Raw genomic sequence first — 15,597 nt, 5'->3', positions numbered from 1 at the left:
GCTAAAACCAAGATAAAGGGAAAACCCCTTAGGTCCACAGATCCTTTATTCAGTCTAGCAATGGCATTGTAAAACACAGGTTTTGAAGTAAGGTAATTCATTATTTAAGATAACAAAAGAATTTTCAAGGTAAGTTTGAAAAGATTAAGATTACTCAATAATCATGATGCTGGAGAGTGGCGGCATATCGCATGTTCATTAACACATGCAAGCCAGAATTTTGCTGTACTTTGTGATAATGTTGACCCTGTAAACTAGGGATGTGCGGATAAATACAAAAGTATCAATGCTTCTGATCCTGACCTTTTAATTTAAATATAAATGTTCACATTAAAAATATTAATGTTACACATTTTCATTAATAGGCAAGTTTGGAGTTATTTCACTCCACTAAATGAACAGTAATGAAGCAAAATTTGATACATGTCAGAAGACCGTATGTTACTGTGGCAACATCCCAAACCTAGTAAAACAAATGAAAGTCAGTCATTTTGCTGAACACGCAGAGTTACAACGTAGGCGATTAGAAGAGTGCACAGACACTTAGGCTGCAGTCTACTCTTAAGGAAGCCTTCCACAAACGCAGGCAGCACCCAGGTAATGTTAGAATTGCAAACTGATGTAAGGTTTTTGTAAGAGTTTGAATAGGAAATAATCAATGTCTGTTTTTAGGGAGGCGTATAATATATTTATAGCTTGATGAATGGACATACTTAGAACACATTTTCAAACTTTGTATATTTGTTAATTTTGTAAAAAAAAAAAAAAAAAAAAAAAATTATATATATAATATTGTGACAGAAGGCCGTGGCCCAAGCCCGGCCAGACGCCCCTGCAGCATATGTTCCAGGGGAGCAAGCATGGGAAACACAATATCTCCCCCTGGATGCCAGATGGCAGCCTCCCTAGGTTGCAGCAGTGCCTCAGACTCTCGCAGGGCTTCATGGGAGTTGGAGTTCACTGCAGCTCTGTTGGGTTCCACAGGCACCGCCAGGGGGTGCTGCAGCAGGAGCTGCTAGCCCCTTTTGGGCACTAGTTTCGCCACACCCGGAAGTGCTGCCGGATGTTGGCAATCAAGCACCTGGAGCACCGGGTGCCTAATTAAAGGAGCCAGCAACCACCACTCGTTGGCCAGAGTCGGATGGGTGAGGATGAAGCTTAGAGGAGAAGTTGTGGTGCCGGAAGAGAGGAATGTGCTGTGTTTGAAGTGCTTGTTTGTACACTTAGGACTGTGTTGTGCCTGGGGGGATTACAGGGAAGACGTATCCCACAGGTGAAGAATAATAAAAGTTTCTTGGCTTTTATATGTGCCTCTGTGTCCATCTGTGTCGGGTCAGGCGCCTATATAGCGCCTTTGTTACAATATATATATATATATATATATATATATATATAGATATACACTAGCTGTTTAAGTCCGTGCTGTAAATCCCAGGGTCCTAGAAACTATTGAAATCGTCAGAAATAAAACTGAAATTTAGAGTTGTCAGGTAATTGAAAGGAACTACTCTGGGCATCTCTCTCCTAGGAGGATTCGTTTTGCGACGTGCTTGCATCGCTTATGCATTAGCAGTGAGAGGAAAAGTAAAAGCGATACTATTTTGCTGATGTTAGTGTCTTTCTTCTAAGGTTTCGTTTTGCTGACGTGCCTGCCCCGCTTGTGTTATTAGCGGCTTAGCGAGTTTTCTGTTTCCTCGGAGGTGAAGCCCTTATCCCAACTCCACCTCTCACTTCCAGGCCGGACAGACACACATACTTCTACGTTTAGGTGATGTGATGGGCAGCCGACAGCTCAACCTGGCCGACACCCCCAGGATGCTAGATGGTGACTTCCCTGCAGCTTAGCGATGCCCCAGATTCCTGCAGGGCACTATGGGAGATGGAGTTCGGCTTCACAGCCCTGCTGCGTACCGTGGATGCCGCCAGGAGACACTGCAGGGAGACACTGGGATTTCTGTTTCCCACATAGCTCGGAAGTACAGTAATCCCTCCTCCATCGCGGGGGTTGCGTTCCAGAGCCACCCGCGAAATAAGAAAATCCGCGAAGTAGAAACCATATATTTATATGGTTATTTTTATATTGTCATGCTTGGGTAACAGATTTGCGCAGAAACACAGGAGGTTGTAGAGAGACAGGAACGTTATTCAAACACTGCAAACAAACATTTGTCTCTTTTTCAAAAGTTTAAACTGTGCTCCATGACAAGACAGAGATGACAGTTCCGTCTCACAATTTAAAGAATGCAAACATATCTTCCTCTTCAAAGGAGTGCGTGTCAGGAGCACAGGCTGTCAAAGAGATAGAGAGAAAAGCAAACAAATCAATAGGGCTGTTTGACTTTTAAGTATGCGAAGCACCGCGGCACAAAGCTGTTGAAGGCAGCAGCTCACACCCCCTCCGTCAGGAGCAGACAAAGAGAGAGAGGGAGACAGAGTTTGTTTTTCAATCAAAAATCAATACGTGCCCTTCGAGCTTTTAAGTATGCGAAGCACCGTGCAGCATGTCGTTTCAGGAAGCAGCTGCACTAAAGATAGCAACGTGAAGATAATCTTTCAGCATTTTTAGACGAGCGTCTGTATCGTCTAGGTGTGCGAATAGCCCCCCTGCTCAGTCCCCCTACGTCAGGATCAGAGAAAGTCAGCGCAAGAGAAAGAGAAAAGTAAGCTGGGTAGCTTCTCGGCCATCTGCCAATAGCGTCCCTTGTATGAAATCAACTGGGCAAACCAACTGAGGAAGCATGTACCAGAAATTAAAAGACCCATTTTCCGCAGAAACCCGCGAAGCAGCGAAAAATCCGCGATATATATTTAAATATGCTTACATATAAAATCCGCGATGGAGTGAAGCCGTGAAAGGCGAAGCACGATATAGCGAGGGATTACTGTACTGCCAAGTCATGGGGACGGAAGGACAGAAGTACTTCCGTGCTGAAGAAAATACAAGTCTCCATCTGATCTGGAAGTGCTGAGGAATCCAGGAAGGACAGAAGCACTTCCAGGTCAAGGACTATATAAAGTAGGGGTCCCCAACCCCCAATCCTGCTGGTCTGACAGCTGGGCTGCGAGACAACAGCCGGCAATGGAGACTCGCTCAGTGAAGGGCTACAGCAAAATGGCTGCCCCCTTCACTGAGGACACTTTTCACTTTTTTCAACGCTAGGTGGGCAGGGCTTTGCAGCAGCACAGAGAGAGGAGTGAGACCAATGTGATAGAGTATTACAACAAAGTATTTTTATGGTCCCAACAATTTCCCATATAACACGAGTCTATAGAAATCTTATTACTACAAAGTACATTCAGCAGATACTTTCATTACAACAAAGTGACCTTAAAATGCTTGAACGAATCATCCACAGAGTAGTTAGTTCTGTGGTCGCAGCTCAGTTGTGCACATTTGCAAGATGATCCCCAAACAGAAACATTGTAAAAAAATTTCTTTCCTCGAACTTTCCTTGTACTGTTTTTCTATATACCCTATTGAATCTATTATTAGGTATCTCTTGGACTGCATTGCAAAGTGAGTGTTGGCCTTACTCCATATTTACTATCTTCTTATTTATGATGTATGTAATGAAAATACTGCAATGATATCTATTTACCACAGCAAGTTGTTTAAGAATAGCAAGCACTATGTTGTGTTCCTCAGGATGTGATGGTTGGCATGACACACAGGGAGAATGAAGGCAGGAAAAGGTGGCACAGAACAGGAACAAGGCCCTACAAGGATCAAAGAAAGAGACACAGATGTATGTCCACATAAAGTACCAAATACCAAAAATACTAGTGCAGGAAGGAGGGCACTGCCAGGGGTGTTACATCCTGTACATGTTTTGTATGCCCCAGAAGATCAACTAATGGATGCCCTGTTATTAAACCAGAGGGAGATATGGCCTGAGTAGCAGCAGACCGAAGCTTTTACCTTACCATCCCCAAAATGCTAAGGTGAAAGTAACCCAGGATCAATCCACACTTCTAACGTATTTACTTGGCTTGTCTGTTTTCTATCTGTAAAAAAATAACTATATAAACAACTGTCATGCATTCTGATTTTGTAAATTGTTTCAGGTTAGCATGTCTCTTGAATTAACAATGATAATATTAATAAGTTAATGTTGCTGCTTGATCATGTCCTGTTGAATGTGCTGAATATTTTCAAAGCTCACAAACATGCATATCACAGAGCTGCTCTCAAAGGAACTTACAGAATCTCCCTGTTTCATATATACAACAGTGGATTGACAATTGGTGCAGCGTTCATAAAAGAAAATGTTCATGTTGTCATTGTTTTCCTATTAAATTTCATCTTATAAAAGGTAAGTTCTGTGTCTTTCAAGTCAAAGTTATTTCTTCACAAATGTACTATATGCATTTGTCACAGGGAATTGTATTCTAAAGTTTAAAACTATCTATAAATTAAAAAACAGTATCTTGCCCACATTGGCCCTTTACACTGTTGTCAATGGGGTAAAGAGGAAGAGCTTAAAAACTTACCAAATACATCCATTTTTCAAGCTAAGACAGTCGTCGAATATTCATCTACATCTACCAATTAAATACACCAATATTATGAGTTTCAGTCGTCTTAAAAGAGGACCAGTGGTGTGCAATAGCACAGCATTTAGTTTTCCTGCACAACACCATTTCGCCCCCCATTGGGTTGTTACCTCCCAACAGACCAAATCACTGTACACTTTTCCTGCCACGTGGTTTGTTTTGTTTTGATTTACTTGCGTATTTATGTGAGAATTCACACAAACAAATAAAAAATGTATCCTTACTGCAAGGAAAACAGTACCATAAATATGGTATAAAATGATCATTTCCAGATCCCTTTTGCTGCTTCAAACATGTGTCGGAAACATGGAAGGTACAGATCAATACTCGACAACTGTCTTGGCTTGAAAAATGAACATATTTGATCAGTTTTTAAGGTTTTCGTCCATGCACCATACCCTGTATTGTAAAGCAGCAGAAAGTGTAAGATGTATATTTTTTAATTTATAGAACATGCTTAGCATTAGAATACTATTTTGTGTGGCAAATTCATGTCTACCATGTTTGTGAAAAAATAACTTTGACGTAAAAAATACCGAGCTTATCCTTTAATTTAACATATATTTGCCCATACAGAGTCATATACACTTACTAAACAAGAATCTTAACATTCTAAACAAAGTAAGGAAACTATTGCAGGTACCAGGGATAGGTTTGAATTATCGATCAATCATTGGTGCCCTCGTGATATTCTAAACATTAAGCGAATAAACTGGCTGAGGATAATGTCATTTGAAATATACTTCATTTAGTGTCTGGAGCCAGACTGTTTTGAGAACTGATGGCCATGCCCTTGCCATCCATAGCATGCCTGTTTGGGCAAACTCCTGTCCTCTGTTGTAGTGATCAAAAGTTATTCCCTTGTCCAAGTCGTATTCAGGAGCAATTTATATCCTTCAGACCTGCAGTTTTCCTGCAACATGTTAAAAGAGCAACCTTCCCTCCATGCTGGTTTGTTTGAGCAAACAAACCTGGTGATTTGTTTTTAAATAGAAAATTATATCTTTCCTCAGCTGCCAAACAGTTAGTGTGTTTTAAAAGGCTCTTGATACTCGTAATGCTTACCCTGTATTCTATCAGTTAACATGGAAGAACTGGTTCTCGGTTTATTGATTTAGTGTTTGCGTATAACATTGGCAAATAAATTACTAAAACATGATCTTGAATCCTTAATAAATTCTAATCATTTCATCTTATCTTAATTGATGCAACTCTAAAGTTTTTGTATCTTGTTTTGTACTCCACATGGTCCATTCTTGCACTGGAACAGTTCTGCTTTTTAATTCTACTGCATTAACAACAACAACAACATTTATTTATATAGCACATTTTCATACAAAAAGTAGCTCAAAGTGCTTTACATAATGAAGAGAAGAAAAATAAAAGACAAAATAAGAAATTAAAATAAGACAACATTAATTAACATAGAAAGGAGTAAGGTCCGATGGCCAGGGTGGACAGAAAAAACAAAAAAAAACTCCAGAAGGCTGGAGAAAAAAATAAAATCTGTAGGGGTTCCAGGCCACGAGACCGCCCAGTCCCCTTTGGGCATTCTACCTAACATAAATGAAATAGTCCTCTTTGTAGTTAGGGTTCTCACGGAGTCACTTGATGCTGATGGTCATACAGACTTCTGGCTTTTAATCCATCCATCATTGTTGGAACATCATGGTGCTTTGGGTAGATGGTGGTGGCGCACGCCACCACCAACAGGACACCGGAAAAGGAAACAGAAGAGAGAGTAGGGGTTAGTACAGATTTTGAATGAATAGTTATTATAATGAATTAGATATACAGAGTATCAGGATTAAATTACAGTGAAGTTATGAGAAGGCCATGTTAAAATAATGTGTTTTCAGTAGTTTTTTAAAGTGCTCCACTGTATTAGCCTGGCGAATTCCTACTGGCAGGCTATTCCAGATTTTAGGTGCATAACAGCAGAAGGCCGCCTCACCACTTCTTTTAAGTTTTGCTCTTGGAATTCTAAGGAGACACTCAGTTGAGGATCTGAGGTTACGATTTGGAATATAAGGTGTCAGACATTCCGATATATAAGCCGGGGCGAGATTATTTAAAGCTTTATAAACCATAAGCAGAATTTTAAAGTCAATTCTGAATGATATAGGTAACCAGTGTAGTGACATCAAAACTGGAGAAATGTGTTCAGATTTTCTTTTCCAGCCTTTGCCTGTTCTAAAGAAGAAGTAGCATAAGAAATAGTGTCCACTTAATATGTCATACATCATATGTTGGCAGATACCAAACATTGTGGAAAGTGAGTTAATGAGTATTTTAAACTTTAGTGTATTTTGTGTAACTTGGCCAAACATCAGGAAAATAAAACTTCTGCACTATCTGCTGCTTCATGATTTTGCTTCATGAAAAATCCTCACCATCACCACTTTAAACTTACTATCACTACAATTAATAGGTACGAATGCTCAGAGCTCATACAGTTGCAGTACCTCTTAACTCAGAGCCTGTATAAGCTACATTTAACATACTGAAAATTGACATTTCTGTAGTCATGTTTTAATGGACGGTTCTGCCACTTGTATTAGAAAAAGAAGTTGCATTTTATATATATATATATATATATATATATATATATATATATACAGTGGAACCTCGAGATACGATCACCTCTGTATACGAGAAATTCAAAATACGAGGAAAATATGAGTGAAAAATTCAGATCTAAATACGAGCATTGGCTCGCGTAACGAGCCACGAGCCAGGCTGTGGGTATAGCTCGCGGCTTAGCGAGGGGGCGTGGTAGTTGTAGCGAGCCACAGGGCAATCTGCAGTGTCTCCGTTTCTCACCTAAGTGCACAGGTGGGAAACTGCCCACATCCATGATTGTTCCTGTGGCTGATGGGCTGCAGCTGCCATGTCCTCCCCGCATATATAGAGAAGCGCGAGCTGGTTAAGGGGGAGAAGAAGTAAAAGAAAAGAGAGGAGAGAGAACGGAGGTTGCAGGAGGAGACAGGAAGCAGCAGGAATCGGCAGCAGTAGGAAGTCGGTGCGGGAGTGCGAGCGAGTGCAGACTCGCATGTAGCTGAACAGTGAGCTGAACAGGCGAGCCAAACAGCTGAAGCAGGACGGTGTAGAGAAGGTCAGCTGCATTAAGAGTATCTCGCCTGTTGCAGAGCCCGCATGGGAGAAGCAGGTGAGACGCTAACAGAGAAGAAGCACCGGGGATTGTCATCTGTTTTTTTAAAGACTGCTTCCTGTTGACGTTTTAACGTCGCGTTAAAGGATTGTTATTCTTGTGTATTTTAAACCTCCACTTCACAACTGTTTTAAGGATTATTTATTTAAAGATTTATTGAATGCTCTACTGCACTTTGGACACCTGTTTTGATTCTTTTAATAATCAGTTATATTATTTACCAGTGTTATTTATTAAAGGTAGACTACAGTATATATAATTTATCAGTGTTATTTGTTAGGAAAATTGATTTTTATGTTGATATATTTGGGGTGCGGAACGGATTAACTGGATTTCCATTATTTTCAATGGGGAAGTTTGTTCTAGATACGAGAAATTCGCTATACAAGCTCAGTGCTGGAACGAATTAAACTCGTATCTAGAGGTTCCACTGTGTATATATATATATATATATATATATATATATATATATATATATATATATATATATATATATATATATATATTTATATATACATACATACATACATACATACATACATACAGTAGAGTCTCGTTTATCCGACATAAACGGGCCGGCAGAACGTTGGATAAGCGAAAATGTTGGATAATGGGAGGTGTTAAGAAAAAGCCTATTAAACGTCAAACTATGTTATAATTTTACACATTACGAACCTAATAATCATGTTTTACAACAAAACAACAGAAAAAATTAACTTAAAAAATTAACTTACAGTTACAGAATTGTCTGAAGTTAAATACAGTATGTACTGAACTTAAAAAGTTCAGTCCTGTGATGATTTAAAGAAATGTTTGATCGTAGTCTGCTTTCCTGACGAGTGCAGTATCTTCGCTGCCAAGTCTCGCCATCTTTGCAGCATCATTATGTCGATTCCTGTAGCTTCTTTTTGTTGCTCAATGTATTTAATTGCAGTTTCTAGAGCCTTAACTCCGTCACTCATATAGTCAACATCCGTACGAGCGTATACTGTTTACTACAGCATCGTGACTGTGTGTGTGTGTTTGTGCTGTGACATGCGTGTTGTGACGTGCGAGTCCCTGTCTTGCACTCAAAAACACAAAGCTGAGTCTCAATACTTTAGCAACACCAGCTTTATTCAGCTTGAAACAGTAACAGCGCTGTTATTTATTGTAGCAGGATCTGCCACTCTCCTATATACAGACACGGCAGTCAGGCAGGGTTGTGGCCAAGTAATACTGTGCCCTGCGCATTTATAATGTTCCTTGCTCCTTGTATTACCCATCGACGGCAGGCGCTTATAGCATGTCCGCAATCTTTTCGGATTCACTTTTACGACGAACTGCTACAGCGCTGGGAGACTGTGATTACTTTGGGCTCTTCTGCGTGTCATCCCGTTGGGTGGAATCCCACAAGAGTTTAGAAACTCACTCTTACCAGCCATGATTCTTTTCAAAGGTAAAGTGCAGGTTAATTTGTTTTATGTATTTTTACTTTATATTTTGTATTAATCATTTTTATATGAATAGTTTTGGGTTGTGGAACGAATCATCTGAATTTCCATTATTTCTTTTGGGGAAATTCGCTTTGATATACGAGTCCTTTGGACTGCGAGCACATTTCCGGAACAAATTATGTTCGCATACTGAGGTTCCACTGTAATTAGCTGTGGTAGAGTCGGGAGCAACAAAAAATAGACTACGCTCACGCTTGCAACTTGCAGTTCTTGTTGCCGATTGATGCGTTTTTGGGGGGTTTTTTTGTGGTGGGACGTCGGATAATATGGAATGTTGGATAAGCGAAACTCTACTGTATATATATAATTTTACAAATTTTTTTTTTGATTTGCTTTAACTAAATGTATAAAGAAACAGAGTGTAAACTGTAATATAGGTTTGCACAGTGCTACATACTGTATGGCTGGTGGACTGCTAGCTACACGTTCCAAAAGTAACAGGTCAAGTTAGGTCAGGTTGGGGAGCATGCACTGGTACATTGCGTTGCAGCACCCACCATCCAATGCAACAGTTCGGGATCCCAGTTGTCAACCCTCCAGGCAAACACATGATACAGTGCAATCCTCCAGAAATGACTTCTATTTGCTGCAGCCAGGTGCTACCTGGGCATCAGCTGCTCAGGTCCTCAGCAATGAGGATCCTGTGAGCCAGGGAATCATGATGGCCATAGTGCTGTAACTGATGTTCCCTCACAATGCTGATAATGTGCTTTATTCGGGACCACTGATTCAACACAAAGTCAAACCAGCGGTACCAAAGGATTCTCCGAAGAGACAGTACCAAAGGAGTCCAGTCTTCGTCTCAGTTCACTGGATAGCGTTCATGGCTCACAACCATATAGTAAAACCTGGAGTCACAGAACTTTTAATAACTTCTCAGCTAGTGGCTGTTTTTTAATTGCTGATCAATATAATGCATTACAACATCCATCCATCCATTTTCCAACCCGCTGAATCCGAACACAGGGTCACGGGGGTCTGCTGGAGCCAATCCCAGCCAACACAGGGTACAAGGCAGGGAACCAATCCCGGGCAGGGTGCCAACCCACCGCAGGACACACACAAACACACCCACACACCAAGCACACACTAGGGCCAATTGAGAATCGCCAATCCACCTCACCTGCATGTCTTTGGACTGTGGGAGGAAACCGGAGCGCCCGGAGGAAACCCACGCAGACACGGGGAGAACATGCAAACTCCACGCAGGGAGGACCCGGGAAGTGAACCCGGGTGCCCAGATCTCCCAACTGCGAGGCAGCAGCGCTACCCACTGCGCCACCGTGCCGCCGCATTACAACATGATTAACATAATTATCTAATCAGTTTGTATTTTGGAGAAATGTCCAGTTTTTTTGTAACCTGACATTATCAGTAAATAAACTGTTTTACGTACCCTGCCCGCAACTAGAAGAGATGCTACACATTATCCATGGTAGATACATGCTGTTTGTATCAACATAAACCGTACTATATTGTTTGATGCCATTTGGTGACTCACTAAAATTGAATAGGAATGAATGTGAAGTGTGGATAATAACATTGGCCAAACGTTCATCTGATTCAGACTGGTGATTGCTGCTGTCTCAAGTGTAAGGTGATAGAGTTATAGGTGCATACTCAACATTCTAGTTCTTCATATCACTCTCTTTTAGCTCTGAAACAGCAAAGCACTTAAGAGCTTTTGGCTTTAAATGGGTTAAATTATTACATCTTCTTGGGTTTAACCAAACTGCCTAAAACGGTGAACTTTTACATTTGATAAATAAAATAATATGATAAATACAATGTAGTTACCATCTCTGAATGGGACACTATTTATCCTCTCCAACAATGTTAACGTCCGCATCTTTAGGAGCTGGAAGTAAATCGGATTGCCTGGTGAACACCCAAGTGCATGTGTGAGGCAGAATATGGAGACTGCTTTGAATGTGCTGGGAAATTAAATCCAGACCCCATGGGCTGTGAGGCAAGGCATTAACCACTGGGCCACAGTGCTTCCCTGTATAGAGTGGAGACTGCTGCTTCATCACAGTGCCAGTAACCTGGCTTAAAGTCCCCACCTAGTCACTGTTTGTGTCTTCAAGTTGTCTTGCACATCCCAAATACCCTCAAGGAAGGTTAATCAGGTATGACTCTGAATTAAAGTTGGTTCTTTTGGTAAACTGATGCCTGGAAAATGTAATATGATGTCGTATTTTAATGTGTGAGCCTTTTTACGTGATTTTTTTAAGAAACCGAGAGGTAAATACCAAATATGTCTATCCATACAGAAAACTCCGAACCGTTTCCCCCATCCATCCATCCACTGTTTTACTTTACACTGTTCCTGCACCCAGTATCTACACACATATTCACACTGGGCAATTTAGACTTGCCAGTATGCCTTATGGTAAGCAACAAAAAAAATGGAATCTGTCATTAACCTTGAGAGAACTTGAATCCTCTGTACAGAAAGCACAAAAACCCAGAATGCAATGGTGCTAGTGAGTAAGTGTGTCATAATGTCCTGGGGCTGGTTCCTGCCTTGCATCCTCTGTTACTAGGATAAGTACCATTCTACTGTTACTCTAAGTGGAAATAACGTGGTGTGGAAAAAAGATGCATGGATGAAATTGTAATTATTGGTAAAGTTCAAAGAATGTGATGGATTATATATATAGTATATGTTTTATTACAGCACTGCTTTCATCAAAAAGCTGTTAGCTCACTTTCAAAAGTACACAGCTAAGTTAAAGTGGCTTTTTGTTTCATTTAAAAATATAATGTTAAAACAACATGTATTTTGGGTAGGAATCTATTTACCAAATTGTGTAGGCTACAATCTGTGAAACTAAACTTAGCGGAGTAGGACAAAGGTGTTTAAAGCATTGGCTGAAAGTCCGTCTGTATATTTTTCATTATCTGCTTTACATAACGTCATCTCCTGAGCACTTTAATTTCCTCCTACAGTCAAAACATTTACAGTATGACTCAGAAATACTTGAGTGTAGGTTGGTGAATGAACCTGGGTGCACCTTTGTCCTATGCAGGATCTTGTTCCGCCTAATGTACTGGCATCAATTTGCTATCTCTCTCAGTGGCGGGAATCATTTTCTATGAACGAGGGAGTTAATGAGCAGGTGAATCACAGACTGAAAGCAGCACAGGTTTGATGCCAGCAACATTTCTTCAACTAGGTTTCCTCACATAGTTTAACAACATGCAGCTCTAAATTTATGTCAGTTTGTCAATCCTATTTAAAGCTAAATTCAGTGATACACCATTTGGATGACTCTCACATTTCTGACCAAGAAAAATCAGGTGTCAGATTTGGTTGGTTTTAAAAATCTACTGTAATTGTCATATGTTTACAACTCTAGCACCTTTACAGACAGTACCTGTAAAGATACACATAGGTTACCACAGGCTAACAATCATAGAATGCGTTGCATCTATTTACACCAGTGCTGATTTTGCTCATGTCTGCTTATCTGATGGATACAACATTTAGTTATCCATATGATGTACATTGAATACTGTCCAGAAAATTAGAAGAAAACCATCCATCCATCCATCAATTATCCAACCCACTATATCCTAACCACAGGGTCACAGGGGTCTGCTGGAGCCAATCCCAGCCAACACAGGGCGCAAGGCAGGAAACAAACCCCGGGCAGGGTGCCAGCCCACCGCAGGGCGCGCACACACACACACACACACACACACACACACACACCCACACACCAAGCACAAACTAGGGACAATTTAGGATCACCAATGCACCTAACCTGCATGTCTTTGGATTGTGGGAGGAAGCCGGAGCACCCGGAGAAAACCCATGCAGACACGGGGAGAACATGCAAACTCCACGTAGGGAGGACCCAGGAAGTGAACCTGGGTCTCCTAACTGTGAGACAGCAGCGCTACCCACTGCGCCACCATGCCGCCCTAGAAGAAAACCATCCTGTAAAAAAATATTTCTGCCTCTATTTTGATTAAACAAAGCTTAATTATTTTTATGTTTATTGTTTTTAAAAATGGCACTACATATCTTTGCAGATTATGTGTTGGGCCTCTGACACTGTTTTCTGCATTTTCAGTATATATATATATTTTTTTTTTGTATAATTCCTTCTTCATTGGTTGAGACAGCTTTTTGACAGACTATAATTTTAACCCATTTTTGTTTTTTTTTGTTGCAGACTCCTAGTTGCTGGTCAGAAGAAGAGGCAGAGAAGAGAAGCACACACCAACGATCAGCCTCTTGGGGTAGTTCAGATCAGCTGAAAGAGGTAATTGGATAGATATTAGTTCACTCTTGCTCCTAATCTTTCAAAATTGATGTTACTTGCATAAAAGTCAAAGCAGTAAAGGTGAAATTCACTCCAAATGTTGCTATTAATTAACATTTACTAATTGATACAATTATTTGTTCCTAATATACTGAATATTTACAGCTGCTACATGTGTAAAAGAAATCTCCTGATTTGGAGCTTCTTTCCTTTAGCTTGCTAGGTTAATGATGACATGTAGGAAAGAAAGATATGGTCAAGATTTATATCGTGTAATAATCTGGCTATTTGCTGGAAGTAGTAGATATAACAGTATAACTGTAAAGGTTTGCATGTTAAGCCAGTTAGTGACTCTAAATTATCCTTATTTGAGTATCCGCGTGAGTGCACCATACTATGACTGGTTTCTGCCTTACACCTTATGCAGGCAGGATAGGCTGCAACTCCCATGACTCAGACTTGAATTAAGCAGATGAGGTAATGGATGAAATATTTTGAAATGTGTATTCATAGTTTCTACTCTGCTATTCACAAACTGATTTAAGAAAAAGTTAATAACTGAAACATTTTCATGTTTTCTTTGTTGTTAAAAAATAGAGAGTGGACAGTAGATATTAGTAACTTGTAAAAGAATTTTTTCAGTATATGATCAAACAAAAATTCAGACTTCTATGGACAGTTAAATAAATCAAAACAAGTAGCTATAAGTTTCATACAGTATGAAAAATAATCATCTTAATAATTTTATAACTGGTGATATTGCCTACAGCAAAAATAAGAATCCTGGTTGAAAATCACATTAGAAGTTAAAGAAATTTAAAAAAAAATGTTCACATACTCTGACTGAGGGTAGAAAGGCATCTTAGCTCATTGTGACCTTATTGTCTACACTGTCACTTGTCATACACGCTAGCTGTTATACTTTCCCAAGCCATGGACAGTCATTTCTCCAGGGTGATCCTCTGGGAAATATGATGTCTGCCAAAATTTACTAGATAGTTCCCACTAATTATTATTGATGAAAAGTACTCCTACACACATATATGGATCTTGAGTGCAGATCAATCACGGATCTGTTGTAGTACCAACATGTTTCAAGTTTCAAATTGCTGCCATTATGTTATTGCTGCACCTGCAATGTAAATTTAGTGTTGTCATTTTGCTTGTTTGTGTCCTGTTATTATTTACATTCGACCTAAAGCTTTAGTCATTGCATTTATGCCCTCCCACTCAAACATTTACATCCAAACCATGTGATTTAAGAGGGTACATTATCACTGAATGTGTAATGTCTGTGTATATTTTTTTTCTCATATGGTCAGCCACTTCCAAATTAATAAACTAGGGATATTTGAATTTGTTGCAATTTGACACTAAGACTATAAGGTAGTGGTGGGGGTACTGTAGATAGATAGCATCAATTGCTGGTTTGCAGGATGAATTTTGAGGTGTAAAAAGAGGAAGAGAGTGACAATGGAACCAAGGATAAGGTAGTAGAAGCCGAAAGAGGAAGACTACTCTGTGAAATTCACAGAGGAAGTGAGACAGGCACTGGGTGGTGGTGAAGACGGGATAGATGATTGGAACACCACAGCTGAAGGGAGAGAGCTAGGAAGGTGTTTGGTGTGACATCTGGACAAAAGAATGACGACAAAGAGATTTGGTGGTGAAATGAGGAAGAGGTTAGTGAAAAAGAATTGGGATAACCAGAGAGATGATGAAAGCAGAGAGGTATACAAAGAGATACAGCTCAAGGTGAAGAGAGAGGTGGCAAAGGCTAAGGACAAGACTTATGTTAAGCTATATGAGAAGCTGGACACAAAACAAGGAGAAAAGCACTTGTATAGATTGGCCAGGCAGAGGGACTGAGCGGGGAAGAACATTCTGCAGGTTAGGGTGAGATAGGATGCAGATGGAAATTTGCTGGCAAGCAGGGAGAGTGTGTTGAAAAAGTGAAAGGAGCACTTTGAAGAACTAATGAATATGGAAAGTGAGAGATTGTGTACGTTGGATGAAGTGGAGATAATAAATCATGAGGTACAAGGGATCAGCAAAGCTGAAATGAGGGAAGCTATCAAAAGTGGAAAAGTAGTTGGCCTGG

The 15,597-nt window shown here is 40.1% G+C and overlaps 1 protein-coding gene across 2 annotated transcripts in view; it reads left to right on the top strand.

The window, feature by feature from the left end:
* glcci1a (glucocorticoid induced 1a) overlaps window positions 1-15,597 on the top strand; it is a 294,096-nt gene that overhangs the window by 145,736 nt on the left and 132,763 nt on the right. For both annotated transcript variants that reach the window (XM_028817035.2, XM_028817034.2), the window contains exon 3: window positions 13,407-13,496. In XM_028817035.2, the coding sequence (XP_028672868.1) occupies window positions 13,407-13,496 (90 nt within the window). The remainder of the gene's footprint in view (window positions 1-13,406; window positions 13,497-15,597) is intronic.

This window comes from Erpetoichthys calabaricus, chromosome 13 (genome assembly GCF_900747795.2).
Source record: "Erpetoichthys calabaricus chromosome 13, fErpCal1.3, whole genome shotgun sequence".
Taxonomy (NCBI): Eukaryota; Metazoa; Chordata; class Cladistia; order Polypteriformes; family Polypteridae; genus Erpetoichthys; species Erpetoichthys calabaricus.
This window is presented reverse-complemented; position numbering and strand designations above follow the sequence as displayed.